We start from the raw sequence: 26,646 nt of genomic DNA, 5'->3' as shown, positions 1-26,646 counted from the left end.
TATAAAGATACCATATTCTCCAAACTGGAAATTACCAAATAGAAACATCATCTCAATTCTATACAATAGAATGAAAGTTTATGAAGGCATAGGTTAAACTGTATAATCTTGTTAACTGTTGCTTAAGGAAGTCTTTATTTAGTTCAAAAGCAAGAATAACAAATGCTATGGATTGGAGGACTTTGCAACATGATAAAGTCACCTATTAATTGAAAAAAAAGATAGATTGTTCCTTCTTATGTAGGAAAACTAGGCCAGCATGAATGCCAACACTGCAGTGAAAGAAATGTTTAGATTAATCCTTTAGATATATAACATAAAAAATGTTTTATTCTCACTTGACCATTTCTTTATTATATCTATAATAATTTGCCTTTGTTGTGTAACTATGTGTGTTTATGTCTGAGAGAGAAAGAATGAGTAAAATATGAATGTTTCTATTTTCTGGTAGATATTTCATGTGTTTTTGGACTAGAGATTCCATTTTAATATAATCATTCCATGTATAATCTCTATCTACTAGCCAACAGAATATTGAGGCTCAGATGAGTTTATTTTATAAATAACATCAGATGACAGATAAGGTTATTTTATGAAAAAATAAGTAAAGATAAATGAAATGTATGAATAGAATCTAGTTCTGGTAAGATAACAAGAATGTAATAATGTTCTTACATTGCCTTTGAAAATACTGGGTTTAAAAAACATGTCTAAAATTAATAGAAACATAGATAAGGAACTCAAGTGCATTTTCTTAACACTGCAAATAGGAACATGAAGGTCATGGAGGTTAAGTGGTTTGCCATTTACCACCCAGCCAACCAGTGGCAGCCACAGAATCTGGAACTCACTTTATTATTCCAAATTATGAATTTGCAAAGTTCTTGGATATGCTGCTATAAACGTTCTTATATGTAAAGGAAGACTTATTTCTGAAACACTAGCTTTACATGTTAAAACTTAAACTCAGGAATTGATTATAATCATCTTAATTTACGTAAGGGAGAAGAGCATCAGTGATCTCTTGCCTAATGGAGACTACTCAGAATAATAATAGTAAAATGGAAGCACCAGTCTAAAACACACAAGAGAAATATTCACCACAAAATTGGGCCATTCATATTTCTCTGTCTCTGTCTTTTTCTTGGTCTTTCTCTCTTTCCCTCTTTCCCTCCCTCTCTCTCACACACACATTTTCATAATAGGAGCAAAATATTTTCCAAATGTTTTGTGGTTTTTACTATCTTTTTGAAAATTGAAATACTGTCCCCACCCCCAACACCTTTCAAAACATTTCCATATATCAACATCTTTACGGGAAGCATGTTTTTTTAATCAAATTGTTCACAATAGCTTATGGCAAGAACTGATCAAGAGTCTTAAGGCTGCAACTGAACAGATGTAGAGGGGAAGCCAGCATTAGGAGATACGTCGGAGGTAAAAGCATGTGATGAGCAATTAGATGTAGATGACAAGGTGGAAGACATTAGTAGTGACCGCCTGGGCTTTCATGTTTGGATACAGCATATGCAAATGGTGACAGAAGGGATGGAAGTCAAGGACAAAGTATGTAGAGAGGATTCTGCTGTAAATGGATAAATTCCACTCTGGACATGTTGCTTTTGAGGTATCTGTAGCAGACAGCCTCTGCCGGTCCTCGGTGACCCCTGCCTTATGGTGTTTGTGCCTTTCCGAATCTCTTCCACTTGAATAAGGGCTACCTTTATTGATTTGCTTCTAATGTACAAACTATGTCAGAGTGGTGGAATGTTGTCTCCAAGCTACATTACAAAAGCCCTGTGGCTTTCATCTTGCATGTTCTCTTCTAATCTCTCTTCTACCCAGGAGAAGCCAGCTACCGTGTCATGAGGCAACCCTGTGGTGGGGCCCATGTATAAGAAATTGCAGCCTGACCACAGGTGACATGTGACTAGGCAACTAAGCAGACCCACTCCCATGCGGGAGCCTTCAGATGAGACCACAGCCACAGTCAACAGCGTGGCTGCAATCCAGCCACTTCCCAACAGGTTACTCTGATTTTCTCGTAAGCATATCATTGATAGCTTCTTACTTATCTATTTATTTACATCTGGATGTTGTCTAGGTTGGAATCTGTCTCCACGTCCACATCAAAAGACCCATTATTTAGTCTGCCTTGTTCAGTGGCACTTAGAAGAGTGGTCACATAGTCATTCTAAAATAATTATCTATGTGTAATCACAAAAACTTGCAGATTTAAGATGGCTTTTAGCATGGACAGGGAGGCAATATAACATAATAAATGAAAATAATAGCATATTCTAAAAGATTAATAAAAACCCACTTTGATTATCTACAATTCACCAAGCAGTATCAATCATGTAGATAATTTATAAAACTATCCCTTTAATAACATATCAAACCCAACATATAGATATTATTCTTCCTATTTTATAGATGATAAAATTAAGTCCGTTGATTGGAATTTAGTAGTATGACTAAGAAACATGGCCAGCATGCAACAGAGTTGGGACTAGAATCCATAGTTGAAGGTTCTGGTTGTTTCTACTACCTTTCCCCTGGCAGTTGATGATTTTCACTGTGACTATGTAAAAGCTAGAATATAAGCCATTTGCCATTCTATTGCATTCACAAAGCTCTTACGTTGTGTTTACCAAAAACAGATCGTAATTCTGCCGTGACATTTACATCTGGGAATCCTGCAGTAAGAAGTGAGGTATAATTCTTAGGGGCAGTACTGAATGGAAGGCATGGTCTTCAAGGTTTTACATGGTGCAAACTGTTTGTTTGCTTTTGAGCTAATGAACATGTAGTAAGTTCCCATAGGCATTTCCTTCCCCAGGGCATATTGAACTCACTTTGAAAGCTGTCCTGATCCAAAACAATAATGTCACCAATTTCTATAAAGTCCCAACCTGTGTTTTGTGTGTGTTAAGCCCCATGTCTTCATTTTTTCACAGTAAAATAATTACCTCAGATTCTTAAGAGTTTTCTTCTCTGGAAAAATTAACTAGTCTGACATCATATTCCATTCCAATGTGTGAAAAATGTCCAGTCATTTCTTCGAGAAAATATATGTATGTTTTAACAGAGGAATGCAAAAAAACAAGTAACTGAATAACACATGGTAGTAACTGGGATCTCAACAGTAACATTTTAATATTCATTTTATTTAATTAGTAAATTAAAAATGCCTTGTCACCCTAGTTATAATATTTATAATCATTTAACTATGTTTAGAGCTGGCCTTTATTGGATCTTTCATGACCTCTGACATAAAATTCATGATGTTTGTTAAATAGCTAGTGAGACTAACATTGGTATTAATAGCAGCAACAGTTCATGACAGTCCAGGGTGACACAGAATCAATGTTCAGACCCTCCCCCTAAACAACTGAGCTCTCACGTACATTGAACACATGAGAACTGTTTTATTGTTACATGCGTTAGCATTTTCAGTAACTCTGTTTCCTATCGCAATTTCCCCCTTCATCCCATGATTATAATTTCCTCCTATATCTACTGAATCATCCAGATGGAAGGCTGTGTATCATTGCACATTTCACACCACTTTTTGAAGTAATCAAGAACTTACGCACATGATCATAGATTTCAAAAATCCTTTTGATTTTCAAAAAGCAAAATTTGGGGGTTATTATCCAGAAAGTTCTCATTTTAAATGACTGCCATCTCTGACTATGTTTTCCTCTCAGGCTTTGGGATTTCAAATCCACAATATCCTTATTTTGATATATAAATTATAAATCTCAGTTGGGAAATTCACTGTGAGTTTTATACAGTGGCAATAATCTACTAGACCAGTGGTTCTCTATGTGTGGTCCCAGGATTGGCGACGATAATAAACTTGGGAAAGTGTTTAAAATACAGATTCTTGGGCCCCACACCAGACTTACTGAATCAGAAACTGAGATCACAAGTAGAGGGAGAGGCGGAAATCTATGACAGGACTAAAACAGGTGATATTCAAGCAAACCTGAGTTGGAAAACTTCTCTATTAGACTACGGTACTACCACAACTTGTATAACTTACAAAGACACAGAAATCCCCAAAGCACCAAAATAGCATGTCCATTGCAAAGTACAGTTAATAATCATTCTTTTTTTTTTTTAAGATTTTTTATTTATATATTTGACAGAGAGAAAGAGACAGCGAGAGAGGGAACACAAGCAGGGGGAGTGGAAGAGGGAGAAGGAGAAGCAGGCTTCCCACTGAGCAGGGAGCCTGATTCGGTTTGGGGCTCAATCCCAGGGCCCTGGGATCATGATCATGATCTGAGCCGAAGGCAGATACTTAAATACTGAGCCACCCAAGCGCCCCAATAATCATTCTTCTAAGTTATTTACTGACAACAAATTAAGGCAAAATCATCACCTCATCTCTCACAAAGGTTGCTGGTTTATTATTTAATAATTTTTGAGGGAGCTCAGCTGTTTAAACTCAACAGTAAGATTATCTTTAAACCGAATGTCATAATAGCACCCAATTCACCACATCTATAATCTGGTTAAACAGGGTGGATGAACATCCCCTTTGTAGTACTGTTGCATCTAAAATAGCAAGACAGGAGTCTTTGGTTATGGGACGCAGAAAACTGGAGGAGCACAGCTTGGTTTCACAATAAACAATTTGGTGAGTTTCTGCCATCTTCCTTGCAAATTTACCAAACATGGCCTTACCAAAAATTTATAGACAACACAAAAACGCTTTAAAATTATTTTTTGTTGGGGGGGGGGTGTGGAGGCAACTTAACTCTTTTATTGACACAGATAGGTTTGATTTTTTGCTACTCCTCCCAAATGTGTCATTTCTATTAAGCTCTTAAACTGAAGTCATTCTTCATCAGAGCAAATGTAGCACACAGTTGAAATGTAAGCGTTTTTTTTTTTTCTCTTTGTGGCCTACATTTTCTCCTTAGAAAATAGTGAATTTCCTCAGGAAAGCAATTTTACCAAGGGAAATATAAAATGCCTTTTTTTACACGGCTCCAAAAGAGGTATTCAATTTTTGTCTGGCAAATCCTCAGCTGTATTTCACATAAAAGAAAACGAAGGAAATTGGAAATCCTTGCCAGGGGCTAGTTATGAGCAGAGAGTTCAAAGATTTCAGTGGCCTGATATAACATCTCCTTTTTTTTTTTTTTTTTCATTTTGCAAACTGGGGAACAACGTATTGTTTCCCAGCCTTGCACTCTAACCCTGTCTGGTTTCTTGCCCCTCAGTATCTCAGGCAGAGCCCAGGTTTTTCTCTCCTCAGCTGTCCCAGTGAGCTTCAGCCACTCTCCTTTCTAGACTCTTCTAGCCATCAGCTCTCCTTTGAAATAAAAATCATTTCTGTTTTGGCCAAAACATATATCCATTTTTGTGGTTTCTGACTGTGAGCCACTGCCATTTCTGGGCAGTATCATTCAATGACCTTTTCCACAAGCTGATGGTCCTTCATATTACCTCTCACCCCATAAACCACTAGACATTTCCATGAACCTAAGAATCAATTGAAAACAGCTTTGGAACCTCAACTTATAACAAAGACTGATATGAGTGCAACAAAGTAAAAACATATAGGGAAGAGAGATATTGATATTTTTATATACAAAAGTAAAAATTTTAATATTGTAGTGAGGGAAAGGGCTGAGGTCCAATAGACACCTCCAAAAGACTTCTCTTTGTCACCCTAGAAATAGGACATATTTTCAAAAACAAACCAACAAAAACCCCTTAGTCAAAATGCATAATGCAGAACCCTTTTGATAAGAACATGATTCAAATATTTTTCAGATTTAGTCCTTTTTTTCATTCACTTTATTATGGTTTCTTAAGCCGCATGGATTTTTAATAATGAATTTAAAAGAAATATTAAAATTCTTTGTTTCAAATAAGATGACCGTAAGAGTACAATTAAAAATATATATATATATAGACTTCTATGTGGTCAAGAAGTCATCAAATGATTCCAATAACTGTAATTTGTGGTAGATGATTATACATTGTCACAGAAATTGAAGAGGAATCTCCTTTGAGACTTTACAAAATGGAACATACATAGCTAAACAGACTATATAAAATACAACAAAAATAAAATTACACATGTACCAAATCTAACCCAAAATCTTGGTTGGAGAAATAAATTGCTTTACTTAATCAATGTATGCTAACCAAATGTATGTAAGTTCATTTTTTTTTTTTTTTTTTGTAATATGAGCGTCATATTAATTGTACTGAATGGAAGTCATCTAAATTAGGGGCGGGACTGGGCGCCTGGGTGGCTCAGTTGGTTGAGCGACTGCCTTCGGCTCAGGTCATGGTCCTGGAGTCCCTGGATCGAGTCCCGCATCGGGCTCCCTGCTCGGCAGGGAGTCTGCTTTGCCCTCTGACCCTATCCCCTCTCATGTGCTCTCTCTCATTCTCTCTCTCTCAAATAAATAAATAAAATCTTTAAAAATATATATATATATAATAAATAAATAAATAAATAAATAAATTAGGGGCGGGACTCTCCACTCTCTGGACCAAAACTGATCTAAAATGGTCTAGTCCAAAAATAAAAAACAAAAAATAAAACAAGTCAGTCCATTCTATAGCACGATCAGGTGCAGTTCATTATCCATTCCCATTTTTTTCTCACACCCACATGTAAAAAATTTACAGGTAAAATTATGTGTCTACATTAAGTAATGAGCATTTCAGTGTTCTTCAGTGCTGTCCTTAATTGTTGTCCACTCCAAAGCCTAAATTATGACTTCATACTATCTCTGAAACATAGATCATAAGACCCTTTCATTGAAGGCTTCTCTTTTTGCACAAAAAAACATCAAAATAACCAAACAGGTAATAGTTCAAGTAAATGCCTGGGTTACATTCCATATTGAAATGGCATGTAATTCTTTGTCCCTCAAGGATCACAAACAGCCTTGTAAACTTATCTTAGATGAGTTTATAAATAAGAACCACTCATGACAGAATGGCATTCTCAGCCTGTGGGAGATGAGAGTCCACTGAATCATGCCACATAGATGGAAAATGATTTTGGGAGTGTTATTTTATCCAGGGAAAAACAAAGCAGATATTTCACTCTCTAGATGAAAGGACATGCTGTCTACTCTGAGACAGACAAAATAAACTATACATCCTACTTTAGTACTATGTTTAATAAGCCCCTAAAATACCAAATGTTGAGGTCAAGTGACCTCAAAAATGAGAAAAATGTTAGCTTCACCATCATATATGAATACATCAAACAATAAAATCTCCAAACATTTTGCCAATTTTTGTTAAAAGGGAAAATAACACAGCAGATTAATGAGCTCACAATTTGGAGAAAGTTTGATGAGCTTACCATACTCCATGTAAATATAATATGCAAATCTTAATTATGCCATATCCTGTATTATTTTCTATTTTCTAAATAGAAATGATGAACACATTAAAAAAAGTTTCCATAAATGTACACACTAACAGGATAGCTATAATAAAGTACCATTTTTTTGCAGATGAAAATTGTCTATTAGCAATTTGACATGGTTCAACCTAATGCACTTATAATATAGTCAAGTAAGCCACAAATTACCCAGTACATTTAAAGATAAATATCTTTGAATACCTAAGGCTGAAGTAAAGTGGTTATGCCAATAAATAGGAGGACATGTGCTGGGAATCTGATACAGAGGAATGGAGTGGCCAGTGAATTTGATTTTTTTAAATTAAACAGAGCATATTAGATTTAAAAACATACTCTGTATTTTTATTTTTATTTATTTTATTTTTTAATTATTTTTTAAAATATTTTTATTTATTTGACAGAGAACAAGAGAGCACAAGCAGAGGGAGCAGCAGAGGGAGAGGGAGAAGCAGACTCCCTGCTGAGCAGGGAGCCCGACATGGGGCTCGATCCCAAGACCCTGAGATCATGACCTGAGCTGAAGGCAGACGCTTAACTGATTGAGCCACCCAGGCGCTACAACTCCTAAGTCTTTCATGGTGTAGAGAGAAATGTCAGAAGTAAGTGTTTGCCACCTCTTTGATGACTAAATTTTATCTAGTGTTGCAGCAAATCACTGTATAAAAATAATGTATAAATAAATAAGTAGAAAGATAAATAGATAAATAAATAATCTTCTCCCAAGATTATACTTTTTGGCCTGGCTATATACCTGTCATATAAAACATGACATAATATTAGATGTTCAGGAAGAACTCACTCTCAATTTTGCCAAACAATGGTATCACATGTTTATCCCAAAGCATAGATTAGTGGTTAGTACACCAAAAAATTAGTACACCAAAAACTGCAGGGAGAAAGATGATCCTTCAAATATTGTGTGAAATACTCCTCACATACCAATGACTAGAGCTTTTAGACTATGCCTTGGTCATAACCACACTATCAGGCAACTGTTCAAGATTGGATACTGTTAAAAGTATGAAAACTAAAAGCATAAAAGATGGTAAAGGGAATTGTTACTCACTGACATGCTAGCCTTTAAATTTATGATCTTGAAAATGGACTAGCTGGATAGAGCTTTACAAAGACCTTATGTTACTAAATTGTCCTCTATGATTTTAAACTGTTATTTCTTCTGCAATTTTGTTTTCTTTGATCAACACTTACTAATGAACACAGTGAGCCTAGTGTCAGCAAGTTCATACACCACTATGCTATATTTCTTTATTAGCATCTTGTAAAATGTTGTGAGACTAACTTCCCAGGTTTCAGGAACCATCTGCTGAACTTGACAGTTCAAGTATTTCACTTAATTGCTGGAACTGTAATGTAATATCCATGTGGGCTCTTTAATAATAAAATTGAAAACCTATTCATTTTCATGAAGGCTGCTATCAAACTGTATTTTAGGTCAAAAAATAAAAGACTTCTTTTAGTTCAAATCTAAGGACACAAAATGGAGTCGTGGCAGCATTTTTCCAAGCTAGGTTTAGCTGTTCTGTAAGATCTGTCTTTGTTTAGAAAAGAAAAGGATTTCATCCTTCCTTTAGACTGAATAGTTGATATCATCTTTTTCTTCTTCCTCTTCTTCTTCCTCTTTATTCCCTCTCCATCCTCTTTCTTTTCCTCTTCTCCTAGTCTCCAGGACCACTACCACCACCACCACCACCATCATCATCATCATGTATGAAAAGGGCTGTAGGTTGGGTTCAAGAACAAAAGATAAAATCCATTCCCTTAAGGGATTTGTACTTTGAAAAGGGAGATGGGTATAACATACATTACATAAAAAGATAAATGATAAGAGAAGCCATTCATTAAATGCCAAATAAACTTTTAGAAAATAATTATTCCAACAATTCAAAAAAGTGGTTAACCCTTTAGCATCCTTTAATTTTTGAAACTGACTCTCTGCCTCAAGGAAGTTTGCTTAGTTATGTTTTAAATGGTCACAATGTGTTATGGAAGACAGGAAAGGAGACAAATCTGAATTTAGCAGACTCCTACAATGCTGCAAATTGATGAGAGGCCCGTCCACCAAGTCACTGCTTCATCTAAAACTCACATTAAAACCACCAAACCCAAAGATAATGGTAGAGAAAATTAATTCCCCCCAAAATATGGGTTTTCCTGTATTTCCAAAAAAAACCCCACTCTCAAAAAACCAGGACTGAGTAATACAGATTAAGTTATACAGAAAGTGAGTTCTAGTCGACAAAGAGTCAGGGCTGTAGGAAGTCATCTGATCTGGGAACCCACAAGTCAGTTGGCCAATCAGTATGAAAGCTGACTACAAAAACTGCTAGATTTTCTACATGTCTGAGGTTTATAGAGAAAATCTGAGTGAATTGTTTCTGAATTCTAGATCTTACAATTTAATTACAATTTTCTATTGTGGGTAGATGAGTAAAGGAATTTAAAATGTTTCAAATTCAGTTATTCTGTAAGCAGCATTCACAGTCAACTTTTACCACAAAAGGATGAATTTTTTAAAAATTTGATGAACATCTATAGAATCTCTGAAGTATAAGCAAACCATTAATTGAATCTGGGTTTGGTAAGATGTGGGCACTACTAAAGACCATCAGAACTTCTCAGAGCCTAAGTAAGGTTGGTTTTAATAAACAAGCCGCCACACTCAATGTGATGTATACAAGTTCCATTGCTCAAATAATGCTCAAGCCTATATTTTTTAAACTCATTCTACTTGTAACATACTTGAAGGTATTTTAACAAAAATGAATACAATTCTTTACTACCACTGAAAAAGAAATTCTTGGTCTAGAATTCCAAAATTTACATTTGAATGCTATTATTATGGTAAAAAATAATTTTTCTAACTAGAATCACTTTTTCTCAAAGCTGAAATTAAAACTATCTCATGTGTGATAGACACTGGGGAGGATATGTGCTATGGTGAGCCTGTGAATTGTGTAAGACTGTTGAATCACAGAACTGTACCTCTGAAACAAATAATACATTATATGTTAAAAAAAAGAAGAAGATAGTAGAAAGGGTAAAATGAAGGGGGGGAAACCAGAGGGGGAGACGAACCATGAGAGACTATGGACTCTGAGAAACAAACTGAGGGTTCTAGAGGGGAGGGGGGTGGGGGGATGGGTTAGCCTGGTGATGGGTATTAAAGAGGGCACGTTCTGCATGGAGCGCTGGGTGTACGCAAACAATGAATCATGGAACACTACATCAAAAACTAATGATGTAAAAAAAAAAACTAATGATGAATGTATGGTGATTAACATAACATAATAAAATTTAAAAAAAAGAAAAAAACTATCTCATGTCATTAAAATCCTCTTTATTCTCTGGGTATTTGTATGAGGTTTTCTTCTAGTTCCCTGTACAGTTGAGTTTGAACTAAATAACTATTGACCAAAGAGTGCGTCCATAAAGTAAAAAGACATTGGATATTGCTAAGAAAACTATAATCCAATTTATTAATTAATGTTAGCATATATTGACACTAGGTACTTGATATGAAATGCTTTGGACAGTGCCTGGATTATTAAATATTAGCTACTATATTTACTATTTTTATTAATAAAATAATCATGTTAATAAAGGCAGTAAGCTATGTTTTAGATGTGCAATCACTAACTTGAAGTACAAAATTGATATGGTATATAGACTATTAAAAATGAAAATATTGGGGTGCCTGGGTGGCTCAGTTGGTTAGGCGTCTGCCTTTGGCTCAGGTCATGATCCCAGGGTCCTGGGATCAAGTCCCGCATCAGGCTCCTTGCTCAGCAGGGAATCTGCTTCTTCCTCTCCCTCTGCCCCTCCACCCACTCATGCACTCTCAAATAAATAAATAAAATCTTTTAAAAAATGAAACTATCTAGTAATGTAGGAAATGTGGAGAGGCATCTCAAAAACTCAAAAAAAAAAAAGGCTATGTTTTTGGGGAAAAGGATTTGCCATGTATTATTTCTTTATTTGATTTATTTACTAGAACTTTTTCTCATCAAATAACCATAAAGGAATATAAGCAATTATAAAGTTTTTCTTCCAGATGTTATATTATTAAAAAAATAGCTAATTCATCATTCAAAGAACCTTTCTATTGGAAGAAGTAAATTGCATTAAAAGAAAGAGAAAGCATTTGCCAAAACATTGAAATTTCTATTATTAGAGTGGAAAATGATAATTAGCAAAATTTTTCAACTGACTCACTTTTACTTGAGAATAAATAAAAAGCCTGCATGCTCCATAATAGGAGGAAATATGTGTTTTATGTTCCTAGCATCATTCTCAGAGAAAGATTCTATCAAATTGCTCTCTCTTGTAGAGGTAGGTATAATAAACGATCATTTCTCATATAATAGAAATTTAGGTCTAAAAACATTAAGTGATTTAAACTATGTGTCAAAATGTCTTTCTTTTGGAAATTATTCTGTTGTACACAGCAGTAATGTTCCAACATGTTGTTCTACCTTAATACTTGAGGAACACACATCATTTAAAAGCCAAAAGTCATCCTCCCTTTTTCCTCTGACCTCAGATTTGCTCATATTGTAACTTAATTCCCCAATGCACTCTACAACACATCCCAATTAGCTCCTGACTTTTATCTGGAACTAAAAAGTTAAATTCCCTACTCACAATTTGAAAGAAACAAGTCAGTTATCTTGCGTTTTTCTTTCCTTTTATTTTCACGGAGCAAAGAAGGAAATTTCTTTCAGATTAAGAATATCCAAGACAATGGTCACAACTTGAATAGAGAACACATGGGAAAACATGAATTATTTTCATAATGTCAGCTAATCCACAGCTGTGCCACCTGTTAGTATGGATGATATCCAAAAGGATTTTGAAAACAAGCCAGGCAGTCTGTCTTCAATGTATGAAAAAGGAAACTGTCAAACATTTTGCATGGTGGGGAGGGGTTTATGTTCAAAGGAAAATGGAGGCCAAAATTGACAAACTAGCAGTTATCTTCCGTATTCTATGAATCCCACATGAGCCATTTGCCTTCTGGACTAATTAAGGAATAATTAATTTCTAGAACCATTTTGAAGTCATCACTCTAAGTACATTATCTATCAATATCTCCATCCACTACACTGGACTTCTCACTTAGTCTCCTTAAATGTTTAAGATTAAGTTTCAATTCAGGGAAAAAATGAAGTCACTATATCAAGCAGGCACTTTCATTTTAAAAGGTTAATATACTCATTCTAACGATACCGAAAAACAAAACCTATTATGTATCCGTTATCCTACCAAGATGGTAGGTAGAACATGTGTTATTGAGCATTCTGGAACTCTGAGACAAATAGCGCCACAGTTACAAAAAACAAAATTAAGCAATTGATCCAAAAAAAGATGACAAAATTCTATAATATTATATCTAAATTGCAGAAGTCATAATAACCAAAGCAAGGTAGAAGTTCTAGGAATATCTGCTGAGTCTTATGAAAAACACACCTAATGTTCCCCACTGACAAGTGTCTGAGGGCTACACTTGATAACCACATGATAATGATTTCTTAGACTCCAGTATTAACTGCTAGTAAAAGCGCAGCTGCCAAATCACAAGACAGATTTCTCCTACACACTTTATAAAATCTGAACCTCGCTTTTTCCTCTAGCTTTGTTATTCAAATATCGAGAAGGCAACTGACAATATTTGTTGAGATGAAGCCCATTCCCTTTTTCATGAGTCTGCAAGTAACCAACATCCAAGATGCAAAAGGAGGCTAATTAATTCTTCCATGTAAATGACTATTCAAAGGTTTTTGATGTTATGATTGTTACTCTCCTAGCCACTGTTCTATGGATTTCAATGGTATACTATTAAAGATTCCAATTCTATTAATAAAGCAAACACGTTAATGCATCTGGTTCTTTGACATCTTTGCAATGGTTCTCAAAGTATTTTACTACCAATACTTGCTTACTGATAGGCAGTGGTTTTAGGTTGAACTAATTATTCAATTATAAAAAACGACTGATGAGGGAAAAAGTCAGAATTACCTAGGATAAAGAGTAGTGTCAAGTTGAGATTTAAGTATACAATAAGTATACATTTGGTTCGGCTGCCACGTAGCAGGTTAAAGTTGGGGAAAAGTTCTTAACATTAAGCCCTTTACATAAGTCTCCTAGAAGGATCTGGACATTTGTTTTATTTAGAGGTCTTTTGATTGTAAAGAACAGAGATCCACTCAGATTAACTGAAGGATGGGCAGCTCAGTCACTATAATGATATTTGGAGGAATCGAGATACCCTCAGGGCACATCGAGAAGCACCTTTTCTCAATTCTCAAGAGGGGAGTCCCACTGACCCAGCTCATCTTTTTGGAATAAACTCTCACAGGTGATAGATTGCTGGCACACCTAGGGATCGGCTGCCCTCAACAGAGCTGTCCACATCTGGCCAAAAAAGCCACAGTAGGTGATAATGAACACCACCATAAGTTATAAAGCACGGCTGATTAGTGCAGTAGAAGTGTGTGGTTGAAGCAGAGCCACTTAAAAAAAAGTTGTGGTAGGTAGGCCATTATTGACAGGGTGTGGCCTCAATCTGAATGGCTCTCCTCCTCGCTACTATGTGACTTCCGTCAAGTTAATCAACCTATTTGATTTTTAGTTTCCTCAATATTAGTACCACTTAAGGTCATTGTGAAGAGTCAATGAGTTAATTTATGTAAAGTCCTTAGGCCACTATCTGTCACGGAAATCATTGGGCAATTTAAGTTGCCCAATATCCTCTTTTGTCATAAAGCCAAAGCTACTTCCCTTTTCACTTATTACAGTGGTGTCTTTTCTTTAGAGATGACGTTTGTCTCAAGAAGGGTTAGGCTGCAAAGTCATCTTTCAAGGCCAAACTAACATGAGTCAAAAACATTTTCGAGGGGTGCTTGGGTGGCTCAGTCGGTTAAAACATCTGCCTTTGGGTCAGGTCATGATCTCAGGGTCCTGGGATGGAGTCCCGCATCGGGCTCCTTGTTCAGCGGGGAGCCTGCTTCTCCCTCTGCCTCTGCCTGCCATTCCCTCTGCTTGTGCTCGCTCTCTCTCTTGCTCTCTCTCGCTTGCTCCCTCTCTCTGTCAAATAAATAAGTAAAATCTTAAAAAAAATTTTTTTCGAGAAGAATTTCAGTCAGCCCATAAATACGATACATACACGTTTGTGCGTTGACTTCTTTATGGTGATGCATGTAGAAATGTATAATGTAAAATGAAAAGTATATAATTACGAGCAGGCACATCAAACATAAATGTACAGTATTAATTATGAGATAAACATTAAGATTGAAAGAGAGAAAAAATAAACCCATGTACTGTCCTTTCATCCAGATATTTTTGTTGGTTTTAATAAGCTAAGGATATGCTGACATGACCCATGCATGCTGGACTAAAGATGAATGAATGGCGGCCATTAAACCATAGTCATATGATCAGTGTTGAGATGATGAAACTATGCCTTGTCACATGAGTTTGAACTTCTACTTCCTCTAGTGACGTAGTCCTCGAGGGTCACCAAGGGTTGATTTCTCTTGAGGAGAGGGTAAACCGGGCATCAGTGTTGGAAGGGAGGTAGTGGTTGTCTCTGTTTACCTCAAGAAGCTGACACACAGATTCATACACTGCTGCTAATTATACAAGAAGAACATGGTAACACTTTAGCCACTATCTTTTGAGACAATGAAACATTTCTGGTATATTACATGTCATTTTTGAGGCTTTGTTTCATATGATGTTCATGTTCAGAAATGATGTCAATCAGTTTTTGGCTATTTGGAACAGTTCAGCTAATTTATGAAGATTCCAACTTGCTAGCTCTTCCTGTTCATTACTATTTCCTTTTTATCTCTGTATAATTTCGTCATTTCTTCTAATCATTAATTCAGCAGCTTTGACCTCCTCCTAATTCAGTAACTCGTTCATTGAGGTTGTCTATAAAGTAATGGTCACCCACTTGCTTGGCCACCTGAACACACATTCACTAATTCACTAATGATCAGACTCACTTAAATCATTTACATCTTTTCCCATAGGACTGGGCAAAACATTCCAGACATAGTTGCATGTCTACAAGTCATAAATGTATACCTTTTAAATCTTTGTAAAAATCTCTTCATGCACTTTGCTCAGTCTCTCTACAGTAACTGAAACCGTTGTTGCCATGATTGGATGACCATGTACTTCAATTTTTGACAACAGGGATGCTAGCTTTATTATGGCTGTATCCAAGGGCCACATTCAAAATAGCTTCTTTCCTTTTCCTCTTTTTTTTTCTCCAATATCAGAATACTGTTGGTTGCTTTAGTTGGACCCAAGATCAAGTAATTGGCTTTCATTTAGAGGGCATGTTTTACAAAAAAATACATCTTTCTTAAAACACTAGCCTCCCACTCAGCACAATAAGATACTCACCTTTTGGGACAGTGGCAGAAATGGATGCAACAGATTAATGACCCCATTTCAGTTTCACACCAAGCCATTGAGCAGAATGACTGGTGAAGTCACCCACACTTTTAAATTATCCTCTCTTCCAGGATGAACATATACAGTTAAATTAGGGTAAATATTAGGACTGCTTTCAATTGCCTTTTACAGATTAAATAGGGAAGGAAGATCTCATTATGAATAAAACTATATTTCTTACACAAAATCTTTTTAAGTCTTTAAGTTTCAACTATATTTTTTCAAATATGTTTATGAAACCACTGGCTTCCATTTTATATTGTAGTTGAATTTGGAAGTGGACATGGATAAATACTAATGTGAATTCAAGTCTTTCTAATTTGTAACAGAGAAAAATAGATTTAAATTGTAAGAAGGGACAGGAAAGCATCTTTCAAATGGGAGAGAATTCTGTGATATCTGAATTATTACTTAAGAAAATTCTATGCAATTTAAGAGACACAGGATGAAAGTTAATGCACAGCGCTCTTTTCCTTTAAAGTTGATGGATCATTAAATCTGTCCACCTAAACTCTTAAAAAATCTCTCATGATTAATCTGCTTGTCAAGTAGCTTTCCAACTTAGATCCTCCAATTTGCATTGTTTCCTCCACCCCTGCACATGCATAGAGAGCATTTATGTGCAAATATAACTTTCTAAAAACAAACTTATATAGAAAAGGTGTCATCGGCATAGTTGAAAGGAATAGACCAGGAATGATGAGAGTTAGATCTTCTCAATTAATAAAAAAAGCTTAATCATAGATATTTAACTTACATCTTTATGTACTGATAGACCATCATACAACTTTTCATTTTTAAAAAATTGTTTTCCACTACTGTTCCTGATTTAAATATGCACTCCTTAATAAAAGGATTCCACTACTGTTCCTGATTTAAATATGCACTCCTTAATAAAAAAAAAAAAAAAAAAAAAACACAAAAAACGAAAAAACCCACTGCAACAGGACGTTCCCTCATCACATCGCTGCTGCCTCCACCCCCATGAAGGAAAGATTTTCAGTGTTACCTGAGAAAAACATTATAACTAATTACATCATTTTTCTTGGTTCCTGCCTCTACCAAGGCTTGCTCAGACATTTCAACCTGTTACCACAATCCACAATTTATCTCAAAATTTTATTTACTGCAATGAATATCACTTCTCTATGTGAAAATTATCAGTTTATCTTTCCTTGACCAAGAAGCAACCTCCTTATGTGCTATAAAAAATATTAAAATAAGATACTTTATTCCTAAAGTAAAACAGTCAACAGAGATGCCTTTTAAGGGTGAAAATTACCAGGAAAATTGCCATTTCAAATCACTGGTGAATAATTAAGCTGTTTATTCACACAATAAAGGTAGTTGAGGATTTTTTTATTTAAAAAACAGATCACATGATATCTATGTAGATTATTGTGTTTCTTTACAGAGTATCATTAACGAGTGTGCTAGGGACTAAAATTTGGACATTACCTTATCTATTAACTTCCTCTATTGCTTTTATAAAACACTTAAATATTTAATGTCAATAGTCTTTGATTATATAGATGTGTTGAGTGTATGCGTGTGTGTGTGTGTGTGTGTGTGTGTGTGTGAAGAGACTCAGCAAAGCTGAATGGCTCAAAATCATGAAAACTGTACTGTGCTTCCAAACTACCTGTTTTTTCATGTAAAATATAGTCTTCTAAAATACTGCATTTACAGACATTCAAAATCAAATTTGATAGCTAAATCTTTCCAATACTACTCTTCAGTATTACCTTTGTGTAGTAATACCTGTGCCACTCTTTGCATCCTAAGACCACAAGAGTGTTTTGTGTAACATTACATAAGTCTGAGAACAGGGATGAGAGAAAATGCTGCCGATCCTGAGACAGAGCCACAGTTCCCTCCAGAGCTACCACTTGTCTCACACACACACACACACACAAATTCCATAGTGTCTGAATCATTTGAAATTGTCAATATTTGGCCAGTTTTAACCTATAAAAATGACAATTTTACTTTAATTTATACAGCCAGATAGATATACCTACAAAGGCTAAAAAGTGCATCAGAAAATACCTTTGACATTTATTACTCAGAAGTTGATTACCGTCAACTCCATAGAAAGGAAAACCTTAACATCACTATTCACTCTGAAAATTTATGAACCTTTGCTCCACCTATATTAAAACTAAATTGCATCCACACAAAGAAAAAAAAGATTTTTTTAAGACGATGCACCAACCAGAATAGAATATATATATACGCTTGGTCTTTGTTCTATCAGATGTCCATCCAAAGGTATTGATAATGGTTACATCATCAGATTTTTAGCCACAACTAGCTCCAAATATTGCATCTGTGGCTCACACCAGGAGTCCCTGACCCAGCTCAACAAGCATGAAAACATGAAATAAAAGAACGTTAACAAAGACTGGTCTAAGAAAGAGTTCGCAACAATACCGCAATGCTCTTATCACCAAACTCGACTATGCATTGGATACTTAGATCTGAAAGATTTGCAAATAACGACAACATTCAAGCCAGACATTATTCCAAGTGAGGAACAGACTAAAAGGGAAACAAAAAAAAATGCCTTCCAAGAGAGAAACATTCATTAGCCCTACTGGCAAGTGTCTAAAGCAAACAAGGAAACTGCAAAATAATTACTTAGTTACAAACAAACCCTTTTTAGAACAGTACCTTTTTGTGTCTGTCCCTCTTCCATATTCTCTTCCATGGCTACCTTTCTTCAGTAGAATCTGGTACACGGAATTAATCAAAAGCTCAATTAGATGTTGGAAAAACTGGTGATTTTTTTTTCCCTGGGAAGCTCCCACAGCAGTGGCTTGGGCAAGTCCTCCGAGCTTAGCTAAGGCTCCCTCGCGCCTCTTGTTTGCTTGGAGACAGGCTGTCAAGTGTAATTTCATTCAAATTACTCTTCCGTGAAGATTATCAATTTTTCTTCTCAAAGCTGCCCATTGTGTACCACTGTAAGCAGGTATTCAAGCAAATAGCCTGAGAATTTTGGGGGGAAATTTGGTCTGAATCCCAGTAGCCGAGACTCTGTGATTCACAAGCCTTGCTTTGCATTTAAAATGGGGAAAAGAAATTGAGGTTTGTATGGAAATCTGGGCTTTAAATTGGAAAGAGGCTGAGCTGTGAACAGATGGAGGGGTGTCCTCCTAACATGAAGCAGACCACCAACCCATGATTCCCCCTCTTTGCCACCAGAGTGGGAAAGCCCGGATTCCTGCCGGTTCTTTATGCCGCAGCTCTGCTTCTCACCAGTCAGATACCTTGCGAAAATGCATTTTCCTTTGCTCTGCTCTCTGAGTATCTAGTTAATTTGATTTAAAAGTGGCAAGAAAGGATGCAACTAAACCACCTCAGAGTTTATCTGTACGAGTTTAGTATTAACAGAGGTTTTGTAAGCTCACACCTTTCAGATTTAAAAAGATATAAAAGTATGGTTTTCAAAAGAATGAGTATAAACCCTTAAGCCTGAAAGATATATTTTAAGTAATTATTTTACTTCCGTGCCAGAAGATTCTTAAAGGAAAGGGAGAAAAACACTGAAATTTTTACAAAGGCATCTATTGATGTCTTGGTAATTTATTGTTATCATTTTAGTCCACCAAAACTGCTGCTTTTAAGTGGGAATCTGATTTTAAATGGGAATTGTTTCAAGGGTCATTATTGGGGAATGAGTAGGATAATAGAAGGAACAAATTCTAGATAAGGAACAACGGGATAAGCAATTTATAATGGGAAGCTGCAGTCTGATTTGGAATGCAAATCACAACCCTGCAGTCTGGCAATAAATTAGCATTTGTACTTCAGCCCACTGAGTGAGAGGGCACAGTCCAAGAGTCTCAGTACTTCACAAAAGGTATAGTGAGAAAATACAGTTTCTCTTTCAAGGGGGCATAAACCCTTACTACAGCATAAAGTATAAAGAAAGGAAGAATCCCTGTCTCTGTCTCCATGCCCAAATAAGCAAGCACATCGAGAAACACACACACACACACACACACACACACGCACACACACACAATTTCCTTACGATTAATGAAAAATAATTCACATCCTAATTATCCACAATACATCAGAGCATATATTTCACACGTTTTTTAAAGCGGGTCAGTAACATGTTACATACACGCCACCTTTGGAACCATTACAAAAGCAACTATTTAGAGGCAAGACAATTCTTGTACAACATTCCACTTTATTTCTCATGATTTCTCCTAAAAGAATGTTTAGCCTTCTTACTTCTGCAGTCATCTGCTATTTATTTTCCCTATTCAAATGAATTTAACCCACAGGTAAGTATAATTCAAATAAATAAAAAAACCTCTCTCTTCTGAATATATTTCAATCTATATTCAAGGGTTTGTGAGCAAGCTGCTTACTCAGGGCACAGATTGAAAGAAAGAAACCATGAGGGAAATCAAAGAGCCAAATCATAGCAGCATCTCTGCTCCAACTTACCCTAGGCTGACATAACCTGGCATTTAGTCAAAACAGAATGGAGCATCACTCCTCATTTATATTCTTTCCTCATTTTATACCACAGAAATCATCAGTGAAAAATCATTAATAGTAATAGCAGTAGAAATAATGATGCCACTTTAAATTTCTAGAGCACTTTACAATCTACAAAACACATTCATATGCATTAACCCATTGGTAAAACCAATAGGAAAAGTATTATTTTTCCCTCATTTCGTGCTGGACAAAAACTGAGACCCAAGGAGACCCAGGGACCAAGTAAGTCTCAGAACCCATGTCAGCGATTCCTTGGCTAATGCTCTGACCCTGGAAGCCACTTGTCCTGCCCACACTGTTCCATGATGAGCGTCTCCAGCATCTTCACACCTCAGCCTTTCGTTTCCACCATGCATAGGAAAGAAAGAGAAGAAATGATAGGGAAATGAAAAGCATGCATTGGGAAAGACGGGTGGAAAAATAACTAGACTTTTCCTTCTGGAAGCTTTGTTGTAGATCAACAAAATCCTTTAATAATCAACTTTTTCTCTAAAATGGACTTTTTTATACAAAAATTGTTAACAAGAGTCCCTGGGTGGCTCAGTTGGTTAAGTGCCTGCCTTCAGCTCAGGTCATGATTCCAGAGTCCTGGGATTGAGTCCTGCATCGGGCTCTGTGCTCAGTGGGAAGTCTGCTTCTCTGCCCTTCCTCTGGCTCATGCTCTCTCTCTCTTTCTCTCAAATAAATAAATAAATAAATAAATAAAATCTTTAAAAAAACTGTTAACAAAAGAAGACAAGAGCAACTTATTCTGATTTTTTTAATATATGAAGAACCACCCCAAATCCAGGCTAAACAGATTCTTATGAGCAGAAACATGCACACACACAGCTTCCTTATGGCCATCACTTCTCAGTGAGCCAAGATTATTTTTTTACCATGGTCAAGCATATGTGACATAAAACATACCATTTTAATCATGTTTAAGTGTACAGTGCAGTGGTATTAAGTATGGTCACATCTTCTGCAGCCATCACCACCATCCATCTCCAGAATGTTCTCATTTTCCCAAATGGAAACTCAGTCCCCACTAAACATGAATTCCCCATTTCCTTCTCCCCCTATTTGAGGACAGGTGAGTTGTTGTGGCTGATTGTTGTTTTTAGGATTGTTTTAAAATCCTGATCTCACTTGAACTTAAGATATTTTGAACAACCAAGTATCTGAACGCTAGTTAGAAAAGAGAAATGAATGGCATTATTGTAGATGAACCATATGAATCCTAAAATATGCTACATGAGCCTTAAGAACTGGCAACGCTGTTTCTTTTAGATTTCCTTTAAGACCTAGAAGCTGAAATGACGAGATGCCCCAATCTCATATTCTTTCCATTATACCACAATGCATTTGCCACACTGTTGTAGTCATTTATTTAAAGTATGTGGTGTGGGTTCACTAGGTAGTTTAAAAATAGGATAATGAATGTTAGATATGATTTCCCTTTCAAATAGTGTCTCAGAAATATTTACGATGTTTATTACATTTTTCCTGCATAAGCTAGAAGACACATTAGTCACTAAACCTAAACCCATTCAGTCCTCATTTCTCTTACATCACCTTAATTTGGAGCTGGCTCTTTCTTTAACACCTCATCTTATTTTTACAGACATTTAATTATATAAACCAAGAAAATATCTACATATTCTTCTATTATGTAATTCAGTCATCACTGTGATACAATATTCAAAATACAGTCTAGTCAACAGAGTTGCAGATGAAACAAGCTGATGGCTCCAAATACAGCACCAACTTTAAGAAGTGGAAAAAAAATGTTTAAGGTCTTTGAGTCAGATAACAAAACAGACATGTGAAACCGTGAACAAAGTATAGTATAGACACGTTGAGAACTGCTTTAGTTCCTCAAATGTTTCAGACACAGATCCAACCCTGTCTTGAAAAGGAAATGTCTTAGTTGGTTTCTTCCTGCATTTCAATAAAAAAGAATCTTTCTGGCTGCTGGTTTAAGTCCTAGGTCAGAAACTGACTTCTACACATTTTCTTAAAGAAAATTAAAACCACCACAAACACTTTGTTGTTTTAAATGTATTATAAAAGTAGCATAACATTCTTTGGAGTTTTATAATTGTATAATGCAGTCGATGCACAGAATGACCATGGTCTTTACAGGTCTTGCTAAACTTAAGTATCATTATTCCTACTCCCTTTCATTATTTAATTGTACAAATGTTTATTTAGCATTCTTATATGCATAGGAACTTGCTGTAGGCAAGAGATACTAACAAAAAAATTCCGGCCCTAATGATGTTCATAGTCTAATAGCACAAACAAGTCACAAATCACACATTGTATGACAAGTGATATCTAATTGGGATAAAAACGCACAGGTTGCTACATGAGCTTACAGCAAGGATACCTAACCTATTATTTAGTTTTGATAGTTGAGAAAGTTTTCTTGCTTTCCTAGAAAGTATAGGTTGATCTGACCTGATACCTAAAGGATGTGATATTCTCCAGGAAAAAGAGAAGGCAGTGGAAGGGAGCAGGAAAGGTTTTCTAGACAGTTGAAACTGAATACTCAAAAACTCATAAAGAGAGGTATTCTTCTGATTGCATGGAATGGACTAACACCTGGCCACATGGGCGGTTGGAAACCCTCTTTTACTGTTTATGGGGCATCTTATCCCCAAGGTGTTCAGGAGTCTTGTGCTGGAAAATCTGGTCCTGAGACTTGGTCCCCAGAGTTACTAAAGAGGCAAGGGAGACACTCCAGAGACCAGTGCTGTACCCTAGAAGACTAGAGTCTTAAAAGGGAGAAGATGAGAAACCCATTATTAGTCACCCCAAGAAATTACCTTTAGTTCTTTCAGGCTCTTTCACACTAAGACCTTTCCCTGTGAATCTATTCATACTGTCTTTTCAGAGTTGGCCAAGCCTGCTATCATGACAATGTCGTGGTCCTGTTTACAACTGGTCAATGGTTTGCCCCTGTTCTTAGGACAAAGTTCAACCTACTTAGTTTGGTGGGAGAGATGGGGCATCACGTGGCAGGAGCCTGGCTCTCAAGCCTAACCTCCCCCAGTTATTCCTCACCCACTTATCTCCTTCTCATTTCCCCAAAGTGTCTATTTTTAAATGTTGTTCCTTTTGCTTAAAACACTTTTCCCTCCACCCTTAGAGAGCTAGATCCACTCACTTATCAGATCTGAGTTTAAACGAATTGATCAGAGAACAGGCCTTCTGCAGCACTGATAATATATGTCATTACAGAGTTATTCCCCAAAGTTGGCATTCTACATTTATTTACCCCACTGGCCTGCAGCCCACAAGCCCCATGGGGTCAGAGACTCTATCCACCTCCCTACAAGGCAAACACACAGCAAGCTTTCACTAGATATTTGTAAAACTCACGAATAAATAAATGAAATGATAATAATGAATGAATGAATACATTCATGGCTTAAAATACACTTTCTCTTACATTTAGCAGCTTCCACAAAGTTTTAAATTGTGGACACTCTTTACAATAATTCCAGGAGCTATAGGTTGTGTTCATACACAACAAAGGCCATGCCTGAAGAGCTGAAGGCAGAATGATAAAGAGATATTTCAAAAAGCAAACAGTAGAACAAAAAAGTAACTGGGAAATTATTAATTGTGTGCCACGTTTCCTTTGCTAAGGGAAAGCTACACTGTCGTAAGCACCAATTATAAGAAGGAGAGACAGTAAATTTCTATGAGTGACACCCCTTAGATCAAATTTACCCTTCCAAAATAAGAATAATCATTTATAAGTATTTACTGTAAACCAAAAAGTTGCTAAAAAATTTAGAAGTTCTAAATAGTTTTGTCTCTCTCCAAAATGCTAGCAAACTAGAGAAAACCCAAACCCTTTTCGTTAATTATGTTTTCCCTGAAACATGCAGAAACCACGCTGGGTGAAGTGGGGGGGGGGGGCAAAGAGCGGGGAGGAGGGAATGGTTAAAGCATGCTTCCAAAAAGCAGTGCTGTAACCAGCAGTGGCCTGTGTTTAGCAGCTCAAAATCCAAACTCTGCTACCCACTGAGAAAGAGATAATAAAAAATGGCCCAAGTTGGTTCTTTATTTTCTCAGAAATGCTACTTAAATTGAGCTCACCAGAAAAGCAACTGCACAGCTCAATCACACACTCAACTTGTATTGATTCACTAACTACCATGTAGCAGAAGCTGGGCTAGGTGATCAGGACAGACGTGGTTCCCTGCTCTCACAGAGCTAACAGCTCAGCCCAAAGAGAGTCACAATTAAACAAGTTCTTGGAACATATTACAGAAGCAATAATAATAATAACCAAAATTGTACTCAGCCCTTAGGCATTTATGATTACCCCACTTAATCTTCAAATAACCCTATCAGGTAGTTCCTATTATCCCCATTTTTACAGATAATGAAATAGGCACAGAAAGGTTCAATTCTTTACACAAAATAACATAGGCATTCTGACTCCAAAGACCATTCTTCAAACCACCCCTGTGTCTGCCTACACTTACATAAGTAGTATACTCAAGAGCATTTAAGATGAGCTAAGGCTCTTGTCACAAAGTCCTAATTCAAACATAACATTATACATAGTAATAAATACCTGTATGTCCAGGTATCCAACATATAAAATAAAGTATTGAAAGATTACTGTGTCCCTTTGTTAACTGCATTCTACTCTTTATTTACCCCAATCCTACCTCTCAGCCCTGTTAACCACCAATCAGTCTCAGGGTGTTTTTATTCCCTATACTGTCCTCATAATTATATATATATATATATAATTTATATATATTTATGTTTATATAAACTACACACACACACTATTTAGTATTGCTTTGCAGGTTTTGCTATGATTATTATTTTTTTTTAAAGATTTTATTTATTTATTTGACAGAGAGAGACACAGTGAGAGAGGGAACACAAGAAGGGGGGAGTGGGAGAGGGAGAAGCAGGCTTCCCGCGGAGCAGGGAGCCCGATGCAGGGCTCGATCCCCGGACCCCGGGATCACGACCCGAGCTGAAAGCAGACGCTTAACAACTGAGCCACCCAGGCGCCTCAGGTTTTGCTATGATTATAAATGGTATTTTATTGTATGTATCTTTCCACATCTTTTTCCCAATCTTCTGATGATATTTGTAGATCTAACTATTGATAAGCATTTAATATCGTTTCTAATTTCTAAACTACTGCAGAAAATATTACAATGAATATTCTTATGTATGTTTCTGTGTGCACATATGTAAAAGCTCTCCTATTATTTATAATATACATAATGTGACTCTATATTACATATATACTGTATATGACTATATTATATATAATATGACTATTTCTGAATTCCCTATTCTGTGTCATTGGTCTATGGGTCCATTTCTGTGTCAATAACACATTTTCTTAATTACGCTAGCTTTATAATTACTTTATATTTAGAAGAGCAAGTCCTCAAACTTTGATCATTCTTTTAAAAGCCCTTGGTCAACTGTATACATTTTAAAATCAGCTTCCAAATACTGTAGGGGAAAATAACTTGCATTTATCAAACTTACGGTAACTTCATAAAGTTAGTGAGACACAATTAACATCTTTACAAAATTGAATCAGTTTCCATGAACGTGAGCTATCTGTCCATTTATTCAGGACTACTTTCATACACTTTGAGAATACGTGAAAATATCCTCCCTAAAAGCTCTGCATACACTTCGTTGTTTTTATTTCTAGGTATTCTGGTTTCTTTTACAAAAAAAAAAAATTTATATTACATTTTCCAATTCTTTTTGACTGAAGTAAAGGAATACATTATTTTTTTAATTAATCCTCTAAGAAGCAAATTTGCTAACCTGTCCTATAGTTCTCATAGTGTATACATCTTGAAGTTTCTATGCAACCGTAACATCTCTGAACTAAAGCAGATTTGATTCTAATCTTTTTATTTTTATGTATTTTGTCTATCTTCCTGTGCATTCTGGGAGCACCAATGCAATGTTGAATTGAACCAGTAAATTGAACTGGAATGATAACACTGTGTCACCACTATATGTTGTTTGTAGTAGGTTTGGGTAGATATATTTTATCTGCATGAATAGAGATTCTCTTTGATTCCATATTGCTGAGGTTTATTTATCATAAAATACGTTGAATTTTAGCAATCTTTTCCCACAAGTATGATTTTATATATATATTATCTCCATGAATATATTCCATTAATATATTAAAGAATTGTATCAATGTCAAAGTAACCAAA

At 36.0% G+C, this 26,646-nt stretch overlaps 1 protein-coding gene across 2 annotated transcripts in view; it reads right to left on the bottom strand.

The window, feature by feature from the left end:
• The window catches only part of GPM6A (glycoprotein M6A), a 323,887-nt gene that overhangs the window by 130,574 nt on the left and 166,667 nt on the right, over nt 1–26,646 (bottom strand). The window contains exon 1 of one of the 2 annotated variants that reach the window (XM_032413711.1): nt 18,578–19,329. The exons of the other annotated variant lie outside the window; for it this stretch is intronic. Within the exon in view, the coding sequence (XP_032269602.1) occupies nt 18,578–18,614 (37 nt within the window). The 5' untranslated portion in view covers nt 18,615–19,329. Of the gene's footprint in view, nt 1–18,577; nt 19,330–26,646 lie in introns of those variants that run through there. 2 annotated transcript variants of the gene reach the window in all.

Source organism: Phoca vitulina, unplaced genomic scaffold (assembly GCF_004348235.1).
Source record: "Phoca vitulina isolate PV1807 unplaced genomic scaffold, GSC_HSeal_1.0 scaffold15, whole genome shotgun sequence".
NCBI classification, from domain to species: Eukaryota; Metazoa; Chordata; class Mammalia; order Carnivora; family Phocidae; genus Phoca; species Phoca vitulina.
Note: the sequence above shows the minus strand (reverse complement) of the source record. Positions and strands in the feature narration are given on the sequence as shown.